This window comes from Rutilus rutilus (assembly GCF_951802725.1).
Source record: "Rutilus rutilus genome assembly, chromosome: 23".
Classification (NCBI taxonomy): Eukaryota; Metazoa; Chordata; class Actinopteri; order Cypriniformes; family Leuciscidae; genus Rutilus; species Rutilus rutilus.
The window spans coordinates 532,836-560,472 of NC_140233.1; the positions used below are offsets into that span (position 1 = coordinate 532,836).

Sequence of the window (27,637 nt, forward strand, 5' to 3'; positions counted from 1 at the left end):
TAGTCAGAGTAAAAGAGTATTTGGCCCGAACTCTAGAAGAATAAAGATTATATTCTATACTATATTCTTCTTCCTCATCTTTCCCTCTGTTAGGTTCACGGTCCGGGTCCGGGTGGGGGACGAGGAGTTCCCTGAGGGGTCCGGGAGCAACAAGAGGCAGTCAGCGGCCCGATCGGCTCTGGAGGAGCTCAGGAGAAGAGTGTCTCTGCCGGAGAGGGTGAGAGAACGACTGACACCACAGAAAGAGTGTGATGACCGAGAGAGGAACAGGAGAAATGGAAGCTCTAGAAAGATGGAAACTGCAGGAGAGATGAGAACTAGTCCGTAGAAGTCCAAGATCCGGCCGTGAAACAACCAAATGTGTTTCTGACCTCCTGTGGCGTTTAGGTGCGGCTCGAGCTGAAAGCGACACCGTAATGAAAGCCACTGATATGAACCCGTGAGCGGCCCCTGCTCTGAGGTCAAAGGTCAAGCCTACAGTCCAACTGTGTCACATCGAGACTCTTCACTGAAGTCTCCTTTAATATCAGGGATGAAACGCTTTCGTTTGCTCACACTGGAGTTCAGCTTTATGCTTTACAGTAGATTCTTCATATTCCACTCTGGAAATATATTATTTCTACACTGATCGGCTGATAATTACGCCAACGGTCCCCTTCAGATGATACTCTATTAATCTGTGAACCGTCACCAGTGATTGTAATCGAGTCTCTGTGAAAGATGATTGACACTGACAGCTAGTGAAGAGCATGAGGGTTTAGTTCACAGCAGAGACTCGTTCAGAAACAGAGAAATGCACTAATAGTGCTAAAACTACTCCGACTAGTAGCCATCAGTGTCTGGGACTGTTTTCCATTGTTATTCCAGGTAAAACAGACGAGACGCACCGCAGTAAACCTGCTTTTGTCTTGCTTAGTTGGGGACATTTAATTTAAGATTGAACAATATTATTGAGATAGTACAAGAACACAAGTACCTTGGCACAATAATTGATGGTAAGCTATGTTGTGAATCACACACTGATGCTGTTTGTGCCAAAGCCCAGCAGCGAATGCATTTCTACCGTAGACTGAGGAGTTTTAACATTGACCCCACTTTGATGAGAATGTTTTATTGAGTCTGGTTTATCTGCTGGTTTGGTTCCTTGTCCACAAAAATAACAAAACACGACTAGAGAGTATTGTTAGGACATGTAGCAAGATTGGCTCAAAAACTGCTTCTCTTTCTGAGTGTAACTCGACCCTCATCAATGTCATCAATCAGCCGCTTTGGTCATTTAATTAATGGCTTCTTGTTCCACAGATCTGACCAGAAGATGGGGATTGCCACGTTTGGCAGGACACTGGGTTGCCACATTTTTCTTTACATTTAATTGGTGCGTTCATAAGAGCATCACCGGTCTAGATTAGTCCATGATTTCAGATTTATCAGTAATGTCTTTTAGTTTGTTATTGTTCATGGTCATATCGTTGATCTGCTCGTTTCTCATGTTTTCATTCCTTCATGGACTCTTTTTTCTGTGTAATTTACACCAGATTTATCTAGTTTTAAAGTGTTTGGTTTATTCTTTAGTGTGTCTAGAAACTGCACATGATGATTTCCAGCACATCTGCTTTGCTCAATAAAGAGCTCAAATGGAGTTGATCCAGCAGGTCTATGGCAGTGAAGCGATCTGTACTGTATAAAGCACTAGAAGAATAAAGCTGATTCACACGGGGATCAGGGATCTTTCTCCTGCTGTTCTTCACAGCGAGCTGAACGTCTCTTTAATGGCCTGAGGTGTTAGACCAGTGACCTTCAGCTTCTTCTGTCTGTAATCTGTTAGTCTCTTAAGGACTGTTCCTCAGGTGCATGTGCAAACATTTCATCAACAACAAACCCTTTCCAATAAGGATCTGTAAAGCGTATTTGGATTTTATATCATTCATTTAAATACAGAATCTGGAAAAAGGGACACTTCTTTATTTGCCTATAATTTAGGCCATTTACTGTCGTTCCAGACCAGCATGAAGAATGAAGATTTATATTCAGCCTCATTTCTGTCTTCATCTGTGTTTAGCACACTAATTAATGCTTTATTTTGGATTACAGATTAAATATTATACTTTGTTTTATTCATGCATTATTATATATTGTGTAATTTCCTTGAATTGATTTCAAATAAGCCCTGATGGTTCAGAAACACTGGCGAGATGCTGAAGAAACCTCTCTTATGATCAGCTGAGAAAGGCTGTGCTGCTTAATGAAGTGTGGAGACTGCCATACAGCTTCAGCTTTCAGGATTCACTGATTAACTACTATCTTTAGAAACATTAGAAATGCTGAAAAACATCCATTTCTCTTCAGTTTGTTTTAAATAGTCTGAGGACAAACTTTTCTTCATGTAGATTGTTAGCTGGACAAAAACTCATGAGCAAGAGACTGGTAAGAGACTGGAAATGTTTTTTGTCAGAGGTTTCCCCCATAATGAGCCCAACATAGAGACTCAAACTGGTTTAAATAAACACACACACACACACACACACACACACACACACACACACACACACACACACACACACACACACACACAGCCCAAAAGAGCCTGGAGCTGACAGGAGGAAACATTATATTACCATACCGCAGAGAGGAACATGACAGAGATAGAGAGCGGTCTGAGTGTCAGACACACACTGATTCACCACAAGAGCTTTTAAAGCTTCTGTCCTCCATTACAGCTGTGACCAATGAGGCTTCCAGCATTCTGATTGGAGGAGGAGGACGAGTGGGAGGAGCCTAGAGTAATAATCTCGCTCTCTCTCTCGAAATGGGGAAGTTTCGTAAGCTATGTTCAGACTGCTACGAAACATAAGATTTGATCCAGATGTGTTTTTAAAAGTGAAAAACACATGAAATCTAATGTTTTCAACTGTTGAAGTGTGTTTGAAAGAGCAGCGCTTCAGATCCATGGGTATAAAATAAAGTCATTACTGCTGTGCTGTTTGAAAACGTCTGGTGTTGAAGCTTCATTTCTCGTTAGTTCAAATAAATACCTTGGGTTGTAATTTGTAACAAAATGATTTACGCACTAAATCCAGCATAAACTCCGGCACAATTTGCATATTTTTAAACTCTCAAAACAGACGTCACATCCCGAACCTCACAGCAATTGGCTGCCGACCGCGTTTTTCGCTTGATATTTGCATAAAGTCGAGAACTGCCCAACCTTTTGACGCTCTCGGTCGCTTTCAACGCTTTCTCCGGTCCGCTGTCAATCCCAAAATGCACTGCGCGAGCGTGAAGCTCGACTTCCATAGGAATGAATTGAAAACGCTCGCTCCGCTCGCACCGTGCCAGTGGACACGCACCGTAAGGGCTTGTCCCAATACCTCCCCTTACCCTAGATTTCTGCCCTAACCCTTGTTTTTGCGCGTTCTCGTGTAGGGGTAGGGCAGGGGTCTCAAACTCAACTTACCCGGGGGCCGCTGGAGGTAGAGTCTGGGACAGGCTGGGCCGCATCAAGTTTTCCACAAAAAAAAAAAAAGGAGCACAGCTGATCCAATCTTCTCAATCTTTATTATTAACTGTTCTTCAACATGAATGTTTCTTTTGAACATAAACATTCCTTTCTGAACATGAACGGTTCTTCATGAGCTGTCCTTCTGAACATGAATGGTTCTTCATGAGCTGTCCTTCTGAACATGAACGGTTCTTCATGAGCTGTCCTTCTGAACATGAATGGTTCTTCATGAGCTGTCCTTCTGAACATGAACGGTTCTTCATGAGCTGTCCTTCTGAACATGAACGGTTCTTCAGAACATAGGCTTCTCTTGCCTACTCCTTGCTGCCAGAGACCTGGCAGCGCTTCCTCTCACCCCCAATTTCCACCGGCTGCGTTACGGCTGCGTTACGGCTCCGGCACGGCAGCGGAGTCAATAGGTTTCCATTAAAGTCAATGAGTGTATTTCCACTGAATGCGGTACAGCTGTGTTCCGACTCCGGCGATCCGCAGCCCTCCGGAGCAGATACGCAGAGCTTCTATTTTTGCCGGATGCCGGAGAGCTACGCAGCACTACAGGGCAGAATGCGCAGGACAGGAAGTCGAGCAAAAAAACAGAACAAACCAAAACAAAATAAAAGATCCGGTTAATTTTCTAAATAAAATACACCGTGATCATGGCGGATCATATTTCCCTACACTACACCTTGAAAACGTCATAATATGCCATTCCTCATAACGTTCTGTTTATAGAAACTATATATCGCGCGATCATACGTGAATTAGCGAGATCTCGTGGGTCCTTGTGACTTCAGCTGTCAGTCATGGACGCAGCCGTTCCGCAACAAATACGGACCTGGTGGGTATTGACGGACGACGGAACACGGAGCTGTCACGCAGCGGAGCCGTTCCGCATCTGGTGGAAATTGGGGGTTACACAGAAAAAAAAGGAGCACAGCTGATCCAATCTTCTCAATCTTTATTATTAACTGTTCTTCAACATGAATGTTTCTTTTGAACATAAACTGTTCCTCTGAATTTGAACATTCCTTTCTGAACATGAACGGTTCTTCATGAGCTTTCCTTCTGAACATGAACGGTTCTTCATGAGCTGTCCTTCTAAACATGAACAGTTCTTCATGAGCTGTCCTTCTGAACATGAACGGTTCTTCATGAGCTTTCCTTCTGAACATGAACAGTTCTTCATGAGCTGTCCTTCTGAACATGAACGGTTCTTCATGAGCTGTCCTTCTGAACATGAACGGTTCTTCATGAGCTGTCCTTCTGAACATGAACGGTTCTTCATGAGCTTTCCTTCTGAACATGAACGGTTCTTCATGAGCTGTCCTTCTGAACATGAACGGTTCTTCATGAGCTGTCCTTCTGAACATGAACGGTTCTTCATGAGCTGTCCTTCTGAACATGAACGGTTCTTCATGAGCTTTCCTTCTGAACATGAATGGTTCTTCATGAGCTGTCCTTCTGAACATGAACGGTTCTTCAGAACATAGGCTTCTCTTGCCTACTCCTTGCTGCCAGAGACCTGGCAGCGCTTCCTCTCACACAGCTGAGACACATTTGGCTTGAGGGAGGAAACAGTTGAAACCCTCAGTGTGGCTTGAAGATGCTCATCAGTAAGTCTGGACCTGTACTTTGACTTATTGAAGTTCATGGTGGAGAAGAGCTTTTCACATAGATATGTGCTCCCAAAAAGACACATGGTCCGCTTGAACATCCTGGAGAGCTCAGGGAAGGTGGGTGGCAATTCTCTCAAAAAATGTCCAAGCTTGTCAGCATTTCCATTCACCTCCCTGAACTTGGCTTTGAGTTCAGAATTGCACTGCAGGTCAATGAGCTCCATTTGAAGTACAGGAGTAGCATCTTGCACTTCAAAGGAAAAGGGGTCAGCAAAAATTTGAAAAGTGGCTCTGTGCGTCTTGAAGTCTGCAAACCTGCGATCAAATTCCTCCTGTAGCTTCATAATGGCATCAGCATACTTCTCACCAATGAATGGTGTGCCCAAATCCATGAGTGCCTTGCATGCTGGAAAATGGCAGAGGTTTGTCTGAGAGAGCTGGGCTTTCCATAACACAAGTTTTGTGGAGAATGCCCTCACATTGTCATAGGCAGCACTCACAAGCTGCCCCTGGCCTTGTAACTTTTTGTTCAGTACATTCAGCTCCTGTGTGATGTCAACAAGAAAAGCTAAGTCCATGAGCCATTTGGGATCACTTAACACAGGAACAGCCATCCCATCCTTCTCCATGAAGGCTTTCACTTCTGCTCTCAACTCAAAAAACCTCTTCAAGACGTTTCCCCTACTGAGCCAACGTACCTCTGTGAAGTAGAGCACATCCTCATATTCTGACTCTATTTCGTCCAAAAAGGCACGGAACTGCCGGTGCTTTAAGCCCCTGGATCTGATATGGTTGATGCATTTCACAACAACAGACATCACATTGTCAAACCTCAGGCATTTGCTGCAAAGGGCCTGCTGATGGATAATGCAGTGCAGAGCAATGGCCTCCTCCACATTCTCCTCTTCTAATTTTCTTTGAACAAGTGCCACCAGTCCATTTCTCCTTCCTGTCATTGATGGCGCTCCGTCGGTCGTTATTCCAGCAAAACTCTTCCATGGTAAACCTGCATCCTCAATAGCACCACACAGCTGACGGAATATCTCCTGAGCGGTGGTCTGACCATGCATTGGAATCACAGCGAGTAACTCCTCGATCACTTCAAAATTGTCGTCAACACCACGGACATATACTGCGAGCTCCGCGGTGTCAGTGTTATCTGTGCTCTCATCAAGAGCGACTGAGTATGCACAAAAACGTTTGGCTTTCTCACGCAGTTGATCATATATGTTTTCTGACAGGTCAGAAATGCGCTCTGCCACTGTGTTAGCTGAAAGGCTGATATTGCTAAACTGACCCTTCTTTTCTGGACAGACTTTACTTGCAGCTAGTAAAATGCACTTTTTGATGAACTCGCCATCCTTGAACGGCTTACCGGCCTTCGCAATCATTTCACTCACCACGTAGCTAGCTTCGACTGCTGCTTCATTTTCTTTCTTTGCTTTCTTGAATAAATCTTGTTGCCTCAATAGACATTTTTTAAGATTGGCGACCCGGTTCTTTCTCTCATCTCCCTGGTACTTGATATACTCCTCAGCATGTCTAGTTGAGTAATGACGTCTGATGTTGTATTCCTTGTACACCGCAACTTTCTCTGTGCATATGAGACACGTAGGGGTGCCCCTGTGCTCGACAAAAAAATATTCCGTCTCCCACTTTTCCTGAAATTGCCTGTGCTCGTCGGAAACCTTTCTCTTCACGGCACGTTTTGAGAGAGACATGACTGGAACTGGGTGATGGCATATATTTTCCGTTCGCGGTTGGCTATGACAACTATTGACAACAAACGCCCCGGGAAGCTGTCACGAGACCATCTATGGTAGCCCATAAGTGATTAAAAAAAACGCGCCGCACGCAACGACTCAGCAAAAAAAAAAGCGCATTTCAGAACAACACTAATGTTAGAAAATATTTCACGAAGCTATCTATACGATGTTTATGATATCTGCCGTGCTGAGTGCTTCGAGAGAGTCTGCATATCAAATATACCTCTTATCTGGGTAGTTAATCTAATTTTATTTTCGATGTTGGCTTCCAATTATTATTAAAAAAAGATGTGAGGTAAAACTTAAAAACTAGCCGCGTTCGTCTAATGCTTCATCTTTTTCTTCACAGCGCGCTGTGACTTCTCCCTAACGTTAAACCCAAACAGCACTGAGCACAATCAGTGATGGTTGTAAAATGCAGTGTCTGCTGATTATAAATTGCGGGAGGTGTTTGATTGTAAAAAGAGCTGTTATAAGCACAATGATCCGCGCAAGAGACGTTGACCCTGTTCCCATGACGGTGCGCGTTCGGAAACGGACCGCAACTAGACATGCAAACTATACTTTGGGTTTCATGTGCGCGTCTAAACGATCAAATACAGACAAAAATATGGCTAAATGACCGGTTTGGAGATTCACTTTAACACAGTTTATGTCTTAAATGGGAGTTAGTTGTGGAATAGTTGGGAGAAAATGTGTATTATTAGATCTGCATTCGGTCTTAAAGTGGCAGCGTCTAATAAACCTGCTAATGATTACACCTTTAATGTGAATAAAACAACTAAAGGCAAAGAGAAAATTTCTCCCAGCTCTTGAATGAATAACTTTAGCTTTAATGAGCATTAATCTATCTATAATAAACTATGCTGTGTTATTTTACATTTGATTACTTTATTAGATTTCTAGCATATTATTATGAATACTTATATCCTGATTATAACTGGGATAGTTATGTACGTGTATATAATTTGCATATAGTGGTGTCCCATTTCATAGGGAAAGATCTTCAACTCCACTTCCCCTCGTTGAGGGGACTTTACTTTCTAGGGCACTCAAAACCAAGTGGAAGTTTTAAGGGGGAGAAATGGGACAGGGCCTAAGTCTATCCAATTGAGTGCAGAGGTTTTTCTTTCTCCTGGTTCGGTTAAGACGCGCCTCATAATCGAAGCCCTATGGAGCAGATCAGACTCACACTCCATATTTGCAGACAGACAACTCTTACTGCATGAAGCCACGACACGAACCGCAATAGATTTTTTAAAAAGGGAGGTTAAAAATAAATAAAATGCTCGGCTGGCTCTGGAGGAGCTGGAGAGGAGAGGGTCTCTGCCGGAGAGGGTGAGAGAACGACTGACACCACAGAAACAGTGTGATGACCGAGAGAGGAACAGGAACAAGAGGAGAAAGTAGTCTCTAATATTAGGGATGAAACAGGGTCTATTAGGGCTGATAATTACGCCAACGGTCCCCTTCAGATGATACTCTATTAATCTGTGAACCGTCACCAGTGATTGTAATCGAGTCTCTGTGAAAGATGATTGACACTGACAGCTAGTGAAGAGCATGAGGGTTTAGTTCACAGCAGAGACTCGTTCAGAAACAGAGAAATGCACTAATAGTGCTAAAACTACTCCGACTAGTAGCCATCAGTGTCTGGGACTGTTTTCCATTGTTATTCCAGGTAAAACAGACGAGACGCACCGCAGTAAACCTGTAGCGACCCGTATGGCTTCTAGAGGAGACGCTTCAGCCGTTTAATACAGAACTAGAGTCAGACGTTCACTAACACACGCTTTCATTCCCATCTGCTTCATTTTCTGTGTGTCACATGATCTAATCTCGAGTCTCTCTCTGTCCTGGCAGAGACTCAGAGGACCGCCACGGCTGCAGGACTGCCTGAACCAACACTCCCTCTCTGGCCTGCGGAGATATGCAGCCGCTCATGGGGAGGAGCTCACATTAACATCGGTGGAGCGGACTGGGCTCCCCAATTCACCGAGGTTAGGGTTAACACACACACACACGCTCAAGGCCACACTGGACCGGCGCATGGACGAACATCAAAATACAATAAAAAAATAATAATATATATATATATATATATATATATATATATATATATATATATATATATATATAGAAAAAAAGTGTTAAAAAATACAAATAATAATGGAGCATCCAGTGTCTCAAATTTTCACCGTCGGCCAGAGGAAGGGGTTGGCGGTGGCCTTCATTAAGGAAGGCCAAACTGGACCTCTACACGCGCCCAGGTAACACATCTAGTGAACTCTCTCAGCCGCTGCTGTTTCTGTGAGTTTACTCCTGTAACCTGTTGATCATCAGTGCTGGGAATCTTGAACCGGTAACACTAGTGTTGAGGCTCTCAACTGCATTGACTCGGGTTTGCTTGTGTTGGCATATTTACCCTCATTGAGTGTATGTTTTAAATGTAGAAGACATGATATATAAATATGAAATGTAGAGCAGTATTTCTCCACTGGTGGGTGGCAGAGTGTGCCGTCTCAGAAACCGCAACAAACGTTTATTTTATTTGTTTGTTTGCAACTAACGTAATGGTCGAGGTGAACATATTGAAAGAGGACCAACCCTTTGTGCTGAAACTCTTGATGGAGGCAATAAGTGAAGTAGACACAAATCCTGAACAATCGCTTGTTGTCACTCTGACTAAATTTGGCCAATAGGACCAAGAGCCCATCAAGCTGGCTGAAATGATCGACCTAAGAGCAATTGAAGCTATATCTGTCCACGCAGCCTGCACCATCCGTCCAGCAGACTACAGAATGGAATTGATGTGGTCACGCCATGGAGTGCAGCAGGTGGTTGGACACAGGGGGTCCTTATTTACTGCTTATGGGATACCCGAGGCAAGCAACTACCAATCCAACCTTGACCAGCATCCCCTAACCCTTGACAACAATCTGAAAATGGTATTCAGTGGCATGGAACCTAACGCAGAATTGAACTTTGTCCAACTATACTCAACACCACACTGCCATGTTGGAAAAGTAGCCAAACATCCTGTCAGTAGGGTAGTTACGACTTGCGGTCTTCACAATCCGCAACACAACCAATCCCTGCTGAAGCAGGCTAAGGATTATGTTGACTGCATGCGTGACCTTTCTGGCAAAACAAATTGCCGTGTATACGCAAGAATGGAGGCCGTCTTTCTGCTAAAGGAGCACCTTCCTGAAATTTTGGAACCACGCCATTTCTATGACGAAGCAGACCTCTACAACCTTCTCGAAGACTATCCTATGGTCCTCGTCTTCAAAGACAATTCAAAGAAATTGGGACTGCGGCATGTCATTAACCCAGTGACGGAATGCCTCACTCAAAGCCTGTACAATCTCTTGGCAGAATGCAAAGGACAGGGAGGTTACACCAACAGTTGGACTGCCTTCCAGCTCGAGTTAGCTCTAGAAGAGCTTTTCTTTGGGAAACCTAACAGCAGAACTTCAGTGCAGTTCTCTGTTAGTTTGGGAACAAATGGCACTAACCCTAACTCTCTCACCAAAAGAAGAGGCTTTCTGGGACTGTCTCCAGCGGGGAGTGCAAGTGTGGGAGAATATCCACCACCACTCAGCACATGGTTCAAAGACCATCTACAACAAATGAGAGTGATGAGGATCTTCCCACTTACAGATTCCCTGAAGGCCCCACCAGTCGTCGTTGGAGAATCGCTCGTGCAAGTCCTTCTGAGTGACTTGCACGAACGAAATGACCAAATACCAACCCATTCGCTTAAAGACAAGACCCCCCCTTTGTCTGGGAAGTTGATTGGGTGCAGGACAGTAACCGACTTCAGCAAAGAGCTGGTGGAGCGGGATGCTTTTAAGTACCCGCACACCTTTAAAAGGGCTCTCCAACTCGTTGAGGCGGCGGGTCAGGACGTCAAGATGTGCCTGCAGCTGGCCCTTTCAACATTTAAGTTCTTTCCGGCAATTTTGTTCTGGGATGAGAACAGACACCCAAAGGCCAAATGGAATAAGAAGGATTACATCGAGCTGTATGCTGAAACTGGGATGCCATCGTCCGAAGCTCAGGCAGCAACCCTACTGGGGGACATCTGTGCAGGTATGGAAAGAGACAATCTCACCTATGGCAAAAACCTGCAAGCGTACAAGGAGAGGGGCATGCCATGGCTACACCCATGCCTGCAAAAACTTCCAAAAAACCTGACAAAGGATCAAAAAATCTCAATCCTAACTTTTTTGAGTTCAATCGCACTCATTCAGAATGGGGATTTTGTTTTATTTTCATCACTTGGGTCCCTCATGAGCAAGCTCCCAATGAGCCAGCAGCAGATGCAGCAGGCACACCTGCTATCTCCACTAATTCTCCTACACTCTCCACATGTGAACCGGCTCCATGAATCGGTCCCATACAAGGTCCCCAAAATTCAAGCCGATACAAAAAAGCGTCCCCCAACGGTTCAAAACCCCCCCAAAACACAAGAAGAACCAGAAGAAAAAGAAAGTGAAGCAGAAGAAGAGGAAGAACAACTGGTTGAAAGGGTGGAGACCACAACTATTCCTGCAAACATCCTTGGGAGGTGGACGCCTGAAGAGGTGGAATTGGTGATGGCTCACCCCGAATTGACACATACTGAGGCTTACAGAACATACCTCAACACATGTAAAGAAATGAACCACCCAGTGAGAACCTTTCAAGCATTCAAAAAGAAGAGACAAAGACAACAATAGGTAAGAAAAACTTTTTCATATCATTTAATTCAAGCAAAAAGCAATATATTTTTTTACTTATCCACAACTTCCCTTGTTATTCAGAATCATGGACCCCCTGGTAACTGGATGACCACATCTCCAGAGGAAGTCCAAAAGTTCTTTTTTTGTTCCTGTTCGACGTTCAACGACTTTTTGGTTCAACATTTATCCAATCAAGCACCAGCACTTAAGATTATTTTATTTTGGTACAATTATAATTATGTTCAATAAATAATGTTACTTAATCGTACCTCTTGTGTGATGTCAAATTATTTTCAATACACCCACAAAAAACACAAGTCCCACCCAAAACAATACAAGTCCCAAACAACCAAAAGACACAAATCCCACCTCCAAAAAACACAAGTCCCACCCAAAAAAAAAACACAAGTCCAACCTCCAAAAAACACAAGTCCAACCTCCAAAAAACACAAGTCCCACCCAAAAAAAAACACAAGTCCCACCCCCAAAAAAACACAAGTCCAACCTCCAAAAAACACAAGTCCCACCCATGTCCCACCCAAAAAAAAACAAGTCCAACCTCCAAAAAACACAAGTCCCACCCATGTCCCACCCAAAAAAAAAACACAAGTCCCACCCCCAAAAAAACACAAGTTCCCCCCCCCCCCCCAAAAAAACAAAAACAAGTCCCACCCCAAAAAAAACAAGTCCCACCCAAAAAAAATTGGGTGAAAAAGCACGTATGGCTTCTAGAGGAGACGCTTCAGCCGTTTAATACAGAACTAGAGTCAGGCGTTCACTAACCGCTAGGGTTGTGCCGATTGACGATAGTATCGCGTATCGACAATAGTCAGAGATATCAATACTGCAATATTGGCTCGTTTTCCTTTTAATGTATTAAATTATTATTACTATTATTATTATTATTATTATTATAAAGCTAGTATTGTTATTAAATATTAGAAACTACTAAATGTTTTTAAAACAGACTAAAAAACTACATCCCCACATCAAAACTGAATTGCAAGGTGATCCATTGTCAAGAGTGTTTGTTTTAACAGACGCATCATTCTTATAGCGCCACCAGGTGTGTAGACACGGTACTGCACTTTATTTTTTAGATCTGGCTGTTTAACAGGGGTCTATTTTATAAAGTGCTGTTGTATCTAGGGCAATTTTATGAAGGGCTGTTCTATCTTGTGCTATTTTGTGCAGAGTCTGTGTGGGTCCCCCCAGTGGTCAGTGTTTTTTTGTGTGTTTTTTGCGCAGGTGGTGGGTAGGTTTACCTGGTTAGGCTTAGGTGAGGTAGTGTGCCGGGCCCATGGCCTTTGACCCTGCATGCATGCAGACGGCCTAAAGCAAAGTGAACTTGAGTTTTCCCCAGCTGTTCACCTGTCAATGCAAAATGGTTGCATTTGCCGTGCATATCAGCACCAGAACGGATGGACGGACGGATTTAAACAACTTTTTGTAAAACTTTTTGTTTTTTATATATATATATATATATATATATATATATATATATATATATATATATATATAACAGTTAAATATAACTAGTCTAGTTTAATGATCAATAAGAGAACGCACTTACATTATAAGACAAATTGGTGTTTTTTGACATATTTTACGATCCGCACTGAACAAATGTCATTTCCATCACATGTAAATATTTGATTATTATTTACAATTTTTATGATATACATAATTTCTTAACAGTGTAAGACCACTTTCACACATAGTTTTACCAGTTTATAGCTATATTGCAATTACCATAGATTTGTGGATTAAGTAAATTAATTGTCAAGAGGCCCAAACACAAAGCTTACATCCACCACAACCTGAAATATAATATTGCATTGGTTAGATACATTTCAGGAAAATAACTACTTGTGTTATTACATTAAGTGGAACATTATCCCATAAACTATGCAGAAGTTTTTAATGAGTGATTAGAATTTTGTACATATTTTAAAAAAAGTTATGGCGTGGTGGAAATGACAATGAATGGACGTCCATGTAGGAAAACAGAAGACATTTATTTGAAACCTTCTGAAGCAGACAATTCCATTTAACAAATCATTAGTCTCATATTTAACAGGGTCCTCTTTTAGTCTGTCCCTATAAGACTGAGACCTTTCTGCAGTTGACTTCCACAGCATCTTAAACAGATGAAAAGGCATTAGTAACAAATATACATTTGAATAAATACATTAGCATTGTAAAATGTTCTCTTTCCATTTTCAATAAATATTTCACGATTAATGTTTTTGTGTGAATATAATTTCTTTGAATAGGATCATTGGAAATGGAGGGTCACGAGGTGGTGGTTTCAGACGACGATGACGTGATGTTTGTGATGGATGAGGAGTGGACGTGATGTTTGTGATGGATGAGGAGTGGACGTGATGTTTGTGATGGATGAGGAGTGGACGTGATGTTTGTGATGGATGAGGAGTGGACGTGATGTTTGTCAGGTTCAGCAAGACGTGAACATTACTGAAGTGACAGATTCCAAATGTTTTTCATTTTTAACATGTTACATGTTATTATCTGACTATTATTTTATATCGAATATTATTAAACTCTTCTTTTTTTAAGATTCCAGATGACATCCTGAGACGTATCCTGCTTGAGGTCGTAAAAGAAGACGGAGATGTTGCTTTTAACAGACTGTCTTTGTCTGAGATGTGGTTTCAAACGAATCTTTTCGAAATGAGGCTCATTTCTCTTAGCTCTCATTTTATTATTTTTATATTCTTAACAGTAGACAGTTGTAAATTGCAAAAGCATTTGACAAAGGTCCATGACTGTTTTAACTGTTTAACTTAAACTGCTAGAAGCCATTGATACTCAATTAAGCTGTAAGCTATACATCTTTCTAACTATTAGTTAATCTATCCATCTATCTAAAGATTTAAAGCTTCAAGGTTTTAAAACTCTTATCTCTTTCTCAGAACAGGCGTAGTGAACTGGAGCAAACACTCGAGTGAGCACAAGGAGAAGTACAGAGTGGCATATGAGATGAAGAATTGCTTGTTTTGTGGGTACTTTTTTAAAGAAATACCAGTAGGTTATTTCGGGGATGGAAAGAAAGGAGTCCTTGATGGATTTTACAGCACCATAGAATTTCCAGGGCACTGCTCACACCATTGCTTCATCCTTGCCGGCAATACACTGCAAAAAATGCTTTTCTTACTTAGTATTTTTGTTTTGTTTCCAGTCCAAATATCTAAAAATTCTTAAATCAAGAAGCATTTACTAGAGAAGTAAAATGACATAAGAAATTCTATTTTGTTTTAAGGTAAAAAGAAAGTACTTTAAGTAATTTTGGCTTAAAACAAGCAAAATTATCTGCCAATGGGGTAAGCAAAAAAATCTGAATAAGAATGGAAAACAAGAAAAAAAATCTGAATTCGAAAAAAAAACAAGATTTTTTTGCTTACCCCATTGGCAGATAATTTTGCTTGTTTTAAACAAAAATTACTTAAAGTACTTACTTTTTACCTTAAAACAAAATAGAATTTCTTATGTCATTTTACTTCTCTAGTAAATGCTTCTTGATTTAAGAATTTTTAGATATTTGGACTGGAAACAAAACAAAAATACTAACTAAGAAAGCATTTTTTGCAGTGGTCCCAGGGATTCAGAGGATGAATAAAGCTCATTACAGATATTCACTGTCTGATCTGATCTGACTGCTGCTCCTTGAGCGGTTCACTCATATTATCCAGAGAGTTACTCAGGTCATTGTTTGTCTTGTACAAGTGCAAAGCCTCCTCCATGATGATCTTGAATCGGCATCAGAGGATAATGTGTGTCTGTAAATTTCCCGCTGAAATACTGAGTCAGACTCAGATACAAAAATTATCATCTTTTTTTTGTACCTCACTATATATAAATAAAGGTGACTTAACTCTCTCACACGCATCTGGACCTCATCTCATTGTGTCTTCACTGTCATGATCATGTTTCACACACCTGTCATCCACTCTTCTCTCGGTCTCCTACCAGGTGAAATTGGGGGTTCGCTCCTTCCTCCCCATGAGCGGCTCCTCAAAGAAGCAGGCCAGAGAGAAGGCGGCCCAAGCAGCCGTGGCCATTCTCTCCCTCTCTCTCTCTCTCTCTCTCTCTCTCTCTCTCTCTCTCTCTCACAACCCTAAAGCTTTGACTGTCAGTAGCTTTTCACACTGAAGCGTGATTCCTTTCACCATTAACACCTGATCTATGATGTCCACAGCCGTACTCCAGCATTCCAACAGCTCCCGGACCCTGACCCTACGGTAGCTCCCGGAGACTGAATCCAACGGCCTTTTGGACCCGGACACAAACAGGCTTCTGGACCCGGACCCGGACCCTCGGTAGCTCCCGGAGACGGAATCCAACGGCCTTTTGGACCCGGACACAAACAGGCTTCTGGACCCGGACCCGGACCCTCAGCAGCTCCCGGAGACGGAATCCAACGGGCTTTTGGACCCGGACACAAACAGGCTTCTGGACCCGGACCCGGACCCTCGGTAGCTCCCGGAGACGGAATCCAACGGCCTTTTGGACCCGGACACAAACAGGCTTCTGGACCCGGACCCGGACCCTCAGTAGCTCCCGGAGACGGAATCCAACGGGCTTTTGGACCCGGACACAAACAGGCTTCTGGACCCGGACCCGGACCCTACGGTAGCTCCCGGAGACGGAACCCAACGGGCTTTTGGACCCGGACACAAACAGGCTTCTGGACCCGGACCCGGACCCTCAGTAGCTCCCGGAGACGGAATCCAACGGGCTTTTGGACCCGGACACAAACAGGCTTCTGGACCCGGACCCGGACCCGGACCCTACGGTAGCTCCCGGAGACGGAACCCAACGGGCTTTTGGACCCGGACACAAACAGGCTTCTGGACCTGGACCCGGACCCTCGGTAGCTCCCGGAGACGGAATCCAACGGCCTTTTGGACCCGGACACAAACAGGCTTCTGGACCCGGACCCGGACCCGGACCCTCGGTAGCTCCCGGAGACGGAATCCAACGGCCTTTTGGACCCGGACACAAACAGGCTTCTGGACCTGGACCCGGACCCGGACCCTCAGTAGCTCCCGGAGACGGAATCCAACGGGCTTTTGGACCCGGACACAAACAGGCTTCTGGACCCGGACCCGGACCCTCGGTAGCTCCCGGAGACGGAATCCAACGGCCTTTTGGACCCGGACACAAACAGGCTTCTGGACCCGGACCCGGACCCTCAGTAGCTCCCGGAGACGGAATCCAACGGGCTTTTGGACCCGGACACAAACAGGCTTCTGGACCCGGACCCTACGGTAGCTCCCGGAGACGGAACCCAACGGGCTTTTGGACCCGGACACAAACAGGCTTCTGGACCCGGACCCTCAGTAGCTCCCGGAGACGGAATCCAACGGGCTTTTGGACCCGGACACAAACAGGCTTCTGGACCCGGACCCGGACCCTACGGTAGCTCCCGGAGACGGAACCCAACGGGCTTTTGGACCCGGACACAAACAGGCTTCTGGACCTGGACCCGGACCCTCGGTAGCTCCCGGAGACGGAATCCAACGGGCTTTTGGACCCGGACACAAACAGGCTTCTGGACCCGGACCCTACGGTAGCTCCCGGAGACGGAATCCAACGGGCTTTTGGACCCGGACACAAACAGGCTTCTGGACCCGGACCCTGACCCTACAGCAGCTCCCGGAGACGGAATCCAACGGGCTTTTGGACCCGGACACAAACAGGCTTCTGGACCCGGACCCTACGGTAGCTCCCGGAGACGGAATCCAACGGGCTTTTGGACCCGGACCCTGACCCTACAGTAGCTCCCGGAGACGGAATCCAACAGGCTTTTGGACCCGGACACAAACAGGCTTCTGGACCCGGACCCGGACCCTCGGTAGCTCCCGGAGACGGAATCCAACGGGCTTTTGGACCCGGACACAAACAGGCTTCTGGACCCGGACCCTGGGCAGCTTCTGGGCCCCACGTTAAAGATTAAGGTTATTATTATCATTAAGAATATTAATTTCATCAAGCTTTTCTATGAGGTCTTTCATTCAGCAGACTCTTGTATGCTCAGAAACAGTGTGTGTTTCAGTTCATCCTGTGATATGATTCAACTTCTGCTGTGCAAATTATTCACTTGTGTTTGTTTCAATTTAATTTTCTGATGGAGCAGGACAGAAATAAATAAAACTTTTTTTTTTTTTTTACAAAACTACATTTGTTTCTTTTTTTTTTTTTTTAAATAATTTGTGCTTTGAAGCACCAAATGATGGTCATAGAAAAAAATATAATGGTTCCTTCAGCAAAGGCCAATCCACACGGCCCAGACAGAGGCCCACAAATGCCAACAGACAGTTCATGAGTTCACACTTACAAATAATTAGAGTAAAAGACTAGAGTTAATTAAAAAGACTAGAGTTAGTCAGAGTAAAAGAGTATTTGGCCCGAACTCTAGAAGAATAAAGATTATATTCTATACTATATTCTTCTTCCTCATCTTTCCCTCTGTTAGGTTCACGGTCCGGGTCCGGGTGGGGGACGAGGAGTTCCCTGAGGGGTCCGGGAGCAACAAGAGGGAGTCAGCGGCCCGATCGGCTCTGGAGGAGCTCAGGAGAAGAGTGTCTCTGCCGGAGAGGGTGAGAGAACGACTGACACCACAGAAAGAGTGTGATGACCGAGAGAGGAACAGGAGAAATGGAAGCTCTAGAAAGATGGAAACTGCAGGAGAGATGAGAACTAGTCCGTAGAAGTCCAAGATCCGGCCGTGAAACAACCAAATGTGTTTCTGACCTCCTGTGGCGTTTAGGTGCGGCTCGAGCTGAAAGCGACACCGTAATGAAAGCCACTGATATGAACCCGTGAGCGGCTCCTGCTCTGAGGTCAAAGGTCAAGCCTACAGTCCAACTGTGTCACAGAGACTCTTCACTGAAGTCTCCTTTAATATCAGGGATGAAACGCTTTCGTTTGCTCACACTGGAGTTGAGCTTTATGCTTTACAGTAGATTCTTCATATTCCACTCTGGAAATATATTATTTCTACACTGATCGGCTGATAATTACGCCAACGGTCCCCTTCAGATGATACTCTATTAATCTGTGAACCGTCACCAGTGATTGTAATCGAGTCTCTGTGAAAGATGATTGACACTGACAGCTAGTGAAGAGCATGAGGGTTTAGTTCACAGCAGAGACTCGTTCAGAAACAGAGAAATGCACTAATAGTGCTAAAACTACTCCGACTAGTAGCCATCAGTGTCTGGGACTGTTTTCCATTGTTATTCCAGGTAAAACAGACGAGACGCACCGCAGTAAACCTGTAGCGACCCGTATGGCTTCTAGAGGAGACGCTTCAGCCGTTTAATACAGAACTAGAGTCAGACGTTCACTAACACACGCTTTCATTCCCGTCTGCTTCATTTTCTGTGTGTCACATGATCTAATCTCGAGTCTCTCTCTGTCCTGGCAGAGACTCAGAGGACCGCCACGGCTGCAGGACTGCCTGAACCAACACTCCCTCTCTGGCCTGCGGAGATATGCAGCCGCTCATGGGGAGGAGCTCACATTAACATCGGTGGAGCGGACTGGGCTCCCCAATTCACCGAGGTTAGGGTTAACACACACACGCTCAAGGCCACACTGGACCGGCGCATGGACGAACATCAAAATACAATTAACAAAAAAAAAAAATAATAATAATAATAAAAAAATATATATATATATATATATATATATATATATATATATATATATATATATATATATATATATATATATATAGATAGAAAAAATGTTAAAAAATAAAAATAATAATGGAGCATCCAGTGTCTCAAATTTTCACCGTCGGCCAGAGGAAGGGGTTGGCGGTGGCCTTCATTAAGGAAGGCCAAACTGGACCTCTACACGCGCCCAGGTAACACATCTAGTGAACTCTCTCAGCCGCTGCTGTTTCTGTGAGTTTACTCCTGTAACCTGTTGATCATCAGTGCTGGGAATCTTGAACCGGTAACACTAGTGTTGAGGCTCTCGACTGCATTGACTCGGGTTTGCTTGTGTTGGCATGACATGTTTAGCCTCATTGTGTATATTTTAAATGTAGAAGACATGATATGTAAATATATGAGATGTAGAGCAGTATTTCTCCACTGGTGGGTGGCAGACTGTGCCGTCTCAGAAACCTCAACACATGTTTGTTTGTTTGTTTTTCACAATAAACGTAATGGTCGAGTTGCTCACGGCCGTCATGTTGGATTTCCGGTCAGCGAGTGTAGGGATAGACACTTCCGGGTTCACGGAGCTGTGTTTGAGGAGATGCTTTACATTAGATTCTATACTATATTCTCCTTCCTCATCTTTCTCTCTGTTAGATTCACAGTACGGGTCCGGATTGGACTGGAGGAGTTCCCATTTAATTGGTGCGTTCATAAGAGCATCACCGGTCTAGATTAGTTCAGATTTATCAGTAATGTCTTTTAGTTTGTTATTGTTCATGGTCATATCGTTGATCTGCTCGTTTCTCACGTCATGTTTTCATTCCTTTATGAACTCTTTTTTTCCTGTGTAATTTACACCAGATTTATCTAGTTTTAAAGTGTTGGTTTATTCTTTAGTCGGTCTAGAAACTGATGGATTTCCACCGCCGTCGGTGTAATGAGTGAATGAGTGGGTGAATGTGAGGCAATATGTAAAGCGCTTTGGTGGCCATGGGTCTGTGAAAGCGCTATATAAATGCAGTCCATTTACCATTTCTTCTGTCTGTAATCTGTTAGTCTCTTAAGGACTGTTCCTCAGGTGCATGTGCAAACATTTCATCAACAACAAACCCTTTCCAATAAGGATCTGTAAAGCGTATTTGGATTTTATATCATTCATTTAAATACAGAATCTGGAAAAAGGGACACTTCTTTATTTGCCTATAATTTAGGCCATTTACTGTCGTTCCAGACCAGCATGAAGAATGAAGATTTATATTCAGCCTCATTTCTGTCTTCATCTGTGTTTAGCACACTAATTAATGCTTTATTTTGGATTACAGATTAAATATTAAACTGTTTTATTCATGCATTATAATATATTGTGTCATTTTCTTGAATTGATTTCAAATAAGCCCTGATGGTTCAGAAACACTGGCGAGATGCTGAAGAAACCTCTCTTATGATCAGCTGAGAAAGGCTGTGCTGCTTAATGAAGTGTGGAGACTGCCATACAGCTTCAGCTTTCAGGATTCACTGATTAACTACTATCTTTAGAAACATTAGAAATGCTGAAAAACATCCACTTCTCTTCAGTTTGTTTTAAATAGTCTGAGGACAAACTTTTCTTCATGTAGATTGTTAGCTGGACAAAAACTCATGAGCAAATGGGTAAGAGACTGGAAATGTTTTTTGTCAAAGGTTTCCCCCATAATGAGCCCAACATAGAGACTCAAACTGGTTTAAATAAAACACACACACACAGCCCAAAAGAGCCTGGAGCTGACAGGAGGAAACATTATATTACCATACCGCAGAGAGGAACATGACAGAGATAGAGAGCGGTCTGAGTGTCAGACACACACTGATTCACCACAAGAGCTTTTAAAGCTTCTGTCCTCCATTACAGCTGTGACCAATGAGTCTTCCAGCATTCTGATTGGAGGAGGAGGATGAGTGGGAGGAGCCTAGAGTAATCAGCTTCTCTCTCTCTCTCTCTCTCTCTCTGGTGAAATGGGGAAGTTTCGTAAGCTATGTTCAGACTGCTACGAAACATGACTTTATCCAGATGTGTTTTTAAAAGTGAAAAACACATGAAATCTAATGTTTTCAACTGTTGAAGTGTGTTTGAAAGAGCAGCGCTTCAGATCCATGGGTATAAAATAAAGTCATTACTGCTGTGCTGTTTGAAAACGTCTGGTGTTGAAGCTTCATTTCTCGTTAGTTCAAATAAATACCTAGGGTTGTGGCGAGGCTCCTTATAAGCATTCGGAGAACACGTAAATGGAACAGGCTAGCAAGTGCACGTTATTGCGTCATTACGTCAGTGAAAAGGTCAGCTTTCGGCGTTGAAAAAATGGAAGCGCAAACATTATTGCTTTGGTTGCTGTACAAATTTTTTTTTGATATGGAAATGGAGATGGAAATGGAGATGGTGAGGCAACATCGGCGTCTAAGGAGGAGAATTTTAATTTGTCGCCACCTCTGCCGTCAAAGACGTGGGATGGTAAGTATAACGTTAATGCTCTTATCATTCATTTAAAAATATTTACATCCATTATGTTATGGGTCAAATTGACCCGCACTGTTTAAACACACTTGACAGTCAAAGAATCAATATGATTAAAAAGGAGTTTATTGATTTAAAAACGATTATATTGCCTGAGGGAACACAACTGACAATGCAAGCGTGAAATGCAATATTCACATGCTTGTAGTGGTAGTGTAAGGGAGCATGTTATCTACAGTACTTAGCCTACATAATCATGCAAGACTGTCTTTAATAGTGACTCTGGGTCTGAATTCTGTGATCTGCCTTTAGCAGAGACAGAAACTTCAGTAACATGCATTGTCTGTGTGGTACTAAAGCAAGGTTATGTTTACAATGTAGCCGGTTGTATATGTAACCAAATGTACATGAGCACCTGGTCAAAAAGAAAGTCTATTCCATGCATGTCAAGCAAATGACAAATAAATAAAAATAATATTACACCAATGCCATCTATGACTACCTCAAATTCATTCACTGACAGATTAAACTTATTTTTGTAAAATGACGCCCTTGCCCTATCACACAATATTAATAAAAAGTGAAACAAATCATATTGCTTAATGACATATGAGCATTTATACTTACTGCAATATTGGCAGAGTCCACCACTCTTGATGCATTTTTATTTTTTCGGACCCTTTCCCCCCAATTCTTGTCCAGGGACAATTTTTTGGCCGTCACTTTGGCTTTTTGGGAGATGGCTGTGAAACAAGAGCTGCAGGTTTTGCGGCTCACCTGTGTTGGTAAAAGTATACCAAAGTGAGACATCAGATCCACAGTCACAGAGAAGAAGAACAATCAAGATACAGTTTAATTTGGCTGTATACAGGAAAGATAGGAACACACAAAGCACAATGCAATTCAGAATAGGTCTCTAAATTTACACAGGATTATTATTATTATTATAATCATACAGTAAAAGTGGCAGATGTAGGAGACACCCAGGCTACTCTAATAAATGTTGCCTATGGCGTTTGGTGCAAAATAAGTAATATTGTTATTAACCCAGACGCCTTACATTATTACTGTTTTGTAACACAGTACAGATATCATACAGGGTCATTTAGTAGGAGCATACTTTAGTATCCAATTGACCTACTAAATGTAGGACATTAAAACCACATATTTGAATATTGCACATAATGCTCTATTCCACTTTCCCTCACCTGATTAGGTGCTTGGCAGGAGGGGCAAGGCTTGAACTTCTTTCGAGGCATTTTGAAATCTACACACACACACACACACACACACACACATATATATATATATATATATATATATATATATATATATATAGCATATGTGTGTGTGTGTGTGTGTGTGAATCAGTCAATAATTTATGACAGCATTATTACATTACTTGCATATTGTTTTATTTCATGTTGAAAAGTTGTGATGAGCCACAATGTAGTAGTTATGAATTTGTAGTATTGTTAAAAATGAATGATTTATTTCGGTGTTTTATTATATAATTTTGCGTAATTTATCATTAACGTCAGACTGTAAAACAGACCAATCTGCCAACCGTTCTTCATTCTGAACATTTACAATGTTGGACCATTTTTGTGGGCTAATTTAATACTGAAAATCTTATATTCCCCTATGATCGTACCTTAAGTTACATGATTGTATGCGACAAAAATTAACTTGAATTTAATTAGCTAACGTTAACTTGGCTAGCCTGCACATTTGGTGCAGAAAACTGTATGTTTATAATGTCTTATTCTATCATAATCGTCCTAAGAAATGGCCACCTTACAAAACTAAAGTTTCTAAACACAACTTATTGTCCTGATTCAACAGTTTTAGATGTGTAAATCAATGTAAGAATGATAGACCCATATATTAATGTACCGTACTACTTACCGAGAGGAAAATCGCAATGAACTTTGGGATAACCCGGTGACGTCAGCGTAATTGTTTTAAAGGACTTGGCGCTAAACCTTTGACATCAGATTGCGAGGGTTTTTAAACATCAAAAACCAGTTGGAGAGCCAGATAAAAATGATCGGGGGTCCGCCATTTGACTCGTCCTGGCATAATTTAGATCGATCATTAAATTGAGTGTTGTTAAACTCACCGCTGAATGCGGTTGCACACCATGTGCGTTGTTAAACTCACCGCTGATGAACGCGCTAAACCTTTGACATCAGATTGCGAGGGTTTTAAAACATCAAAAACCAGTTGGAGAGCCAGATAAAAATGATCGGAGGGCCGCCATTTGACTCGCCCTGGCATAGATCGTTTTTTTGTAGCCTATTCACTTTTATTTTTGTAGTATAGTCTTGTTGTAATGGCAGACAACATGTTGTGGTGTGCTTACCCAAGACGTCAAATTTCAACGTTGAACGTCCCCGGTTCAATCTATAGGACTACCCTGCTCGTTGAAAAATGACGCCAGGGTTCCTGGACCATGCGTCAGACATTTGACGTGTAGGGAGTGAGACTGTAAACTGTACTCACGGATTTGAGGCTCGTCCTCCTTTTAGAAGAACACCAAGAGGTACGTTGTTAACGAATCATCTTATATTGTTTTATTGTGTATTAAGTGGAATACATTTTGTCTTAACTGTTTAAAGAGATTCTTAATTGTAGCGGGTATGGGGTGGGATATAGGCTACGATTTAATATGAATGACATGCATCAAAATCGTTTGTTTATTTGTGATAATCTTAGCACTTTATTATTATTATTGTCTAACCTGTATTATAATTGATATTTGATGAATGTCTTTGTTCCTTTTTTGTAAGTTTTGGACAAAAGCGTCTTCTAAATATGTAGCCTAAAATGTAATATTAATAATAATTTAATAATTTGAGTTTATAATATACATTAGTTCACTTAAGACAGTAATATGTTTATCATAAAATAATTTATGAATGCTTTATTTTTAAGAAAAAATTATGCAAAAAAATTAGGCCTATTTTATCCAAACCTGCAAGGTTATAGCCTATAAATATAAAGCATTGATAAATTATTTTATGACAAACATATTATTGTATTAACTAAGTGAACTCATTTATAGTTATTAACTTAAATAATAATAATAATAATTATTATTATTATTACTACTATTAATACATTTCAGGCTACATATAGAAGACGCTTTTGTCCAAAAATTACAGAAAGAAACAAAACAATTTGTCAAATATCAGTCATATTACAGGTTAAACAATAATAATGAAGTGCTAAGATATATGAAGTTCTATCACAAATAAACAAAAGATTTTGATGCACGTCATTCATATTAAATCGTATGTTCCACCCCATACCCGCTACAATTGAGAATCACTTGAAGCATGCAGACGCAGTTAAGACAATTTGATGTATTACACTTAATACACAATATAAATTATTGTCTAACCTGTATTATGGCTGACAATTGCTGTGTTCCTTTTTTGCGCATCGTTTTGGATAAAAGCATCTTCTAAATATGTAGCCTAAATGTAATAATACTAATTATTATTATTATTTGAGTTTATTTAAAATTTTTATATAACAGTTTTACAGTTTTTGAAATTTGTTTGTGTTATATTTCTTTTTTATATGCAAAGTCTTTTTTGAGTATCCTATTATACTGAGGTTATTCCCCCCAAAAAATGGACATTAAAAGATAAAAGTAAATTAGACCATTCAGTGTAGGGTTTATATAAATTGTATGACTACTGCTCAATGACTTTCTCTCTCTCTCTCTCTCTACCCTTAGGCTTCCATCCACCTTTAGCTCATCATTTATTTCTATAGGATGGACAGATTTGGACTAATTCAACATTATTTTGACCTGGGTCTAAAGTATGAAGAAATCCTTCATATTTTAAGTGTTAAGCACAGGATTATTATCAGCATGAAGACACTTAAAAAAATCTTAAAGTAGAAACGGACTATTTCGCAGAAAACAATTATGACAACTTGTTTGATGTTATTCAGTTTGTTAGAGAAGAGCTCCAAGGCTCAGGAGCATTGCATGGATATAGATGGATGGTAAATGCAAGGAAAGAGGACTTCATGTGCGCAAAGAAGACATCCGCCTCATTCTGTCCACTCTTGACCCATTGGGCACCGAAATGCGAAGAAAAAGAAGACTGCACAGAAGAGCGTACTTTTCAAAAGGCCCCAACTTTCTATGGCATGTTGACTCTTATGACAAATTGAAGCCATTTGGCATTTGTATCAATGGGGCAATTGATGGATTTGCAAGGAGAAAACTATGGTTGAATGCATACTGCACAAGCAGTGACCCTAAAGTCATAGGGGGTTACTTCCTTGAGACAGTTAGAAGTCTTGGTGGCTGTCCTCGAATCCTGAGAGCAGATATGGGAACAGAAAACAGCACCATTAGGGATATGCAGCGGTACTTGCGACGTAGCGATGATGATCCACTGGCTGGAGAAAGAAGCTTTATCTATGGAAAAAGTACGGCCAACCAGAGAATTGAGAGCTGGTGGGGTATTCTCAGAAAAGAGTGTGTGGAACTTTGGCTTGAATATTTTCACCAAATTAAAGATGAAGGCAAATTTAATGGCAGCTGGTTGGACAAGAACCTTGTTTTATTCTGTTTCCTGGGCTTGATCCAGGTAAATAGTGAATTTGTGTGTCACACACACACACACACACACACACACACACAAAAGTGATTTAATAAACAATACTTTAAAACAAGGCTTCCCACTGTTTGTGACTTTCTTTCAGACAGGAAGATCTGGATTCCACCAAAGACACTTGGAACAGCCACCTGATTCGTCCTTCAAGGAGCCGCCTTGTACCCCACGGTCGACCAGATGTCATGTACACTCTACCTGAATTATATGACACAGAAGACTACATATGCCATGTACCGGTGGCAGACTGTGCCACCTGTGAAGATCAATGTATCCATCGCTCTGATGTTGCTTGTGATGAGGATGTCTTTACCCTGTGTGCACACATCATGGCCCAACATGACCTCAGGCTTCCCAAGGATAGGTACACAGCGTCTGATCTCTACCTTGCTCTAAGACAAGAGCTTACTACAGTGTTAAATGTTGGGAGATAAATACATGCTGAGAAATCAATCCGTAATAAGAAAGTTATTATGGACTGTTCTTAAATTAATTAATTATTAGAGTTACAGTAATTTTAGGAAACACCAGCCAATGGCTTTTATCTGTTTTTTTCTTTCTATGTAATTCATCGGTTTCGTCTCTTTAATATTATTGCTGTGATCTTGTATACTACATATTTAATTAAAAGATGACAGAATTTCTTTTGTATCCTTTTTTATTTTTTTAAACACTGTAGTGTATTCAGTAGAACATCTTTCATTAATAAACTCCTAATTAATAAACTTCTAACATTGTTGCTTTTGAAAAGTTTGTAAGAACAATTTTTCCTTTTTTTAGAACAATGTAATAATTTTACATTGAAACACTGCTGTAACAACTTTGGTGCATTTTATGACTCATTATATTGATGTGCAAGTATAAGACAACAACAAATAACAAATACTCTCAAGAAAACTGCTGCTGGTGCTGCTGCACATATCGCCTGACCACCTTGCACAAACACAACATTGAGAATAATATTAGAAAAAGATAATCCATGAATATAACAGACATTTATCCTTTTTGGTATCCTTACCTCTATGCAATATCCATCACCCACATGTTTGCATCGAGTACATTTTCAAACTCCTCTGCTAGCTCAAGGTATGAAGTGTAATTATTAGGAATGTCCAACACACATCCACAGGTGTGGGACTGGGGACTTCTTGTGAACAAACTGTTTGGCTGCACAAACCGGACTTGTGAAATTTACAGCAACTTG

At 41.8% G+C, this 27,637-nt stretch overlaps 1 protein-coding gene across 1 annotated transcript; it reads right to left on the minus strand.

Annotated features, from left to right (window-relative positions):
* Positions 1–5,000: 5,000 nt before the first annotated feature.
* Positions 5,001–6,836, minus strand: LOC311282772 (general transcription factor II-I repeat domain-containing protein 2-like; the record flags this gene model as incomplete). Its single annotated transcript, XM_084396780.1, has 1 exon — positions 5,001–6,836. The coding sequence occupies one exon, from the start codon at positions 6,834–6,836 to the stop codon at positions 5,001–5,003; it is 1,836 nt and encodes a 611-aa protein (XP_084252906.1).
* Positions 6,837–27,637: the final 20,801 nt, after the last annotated feature.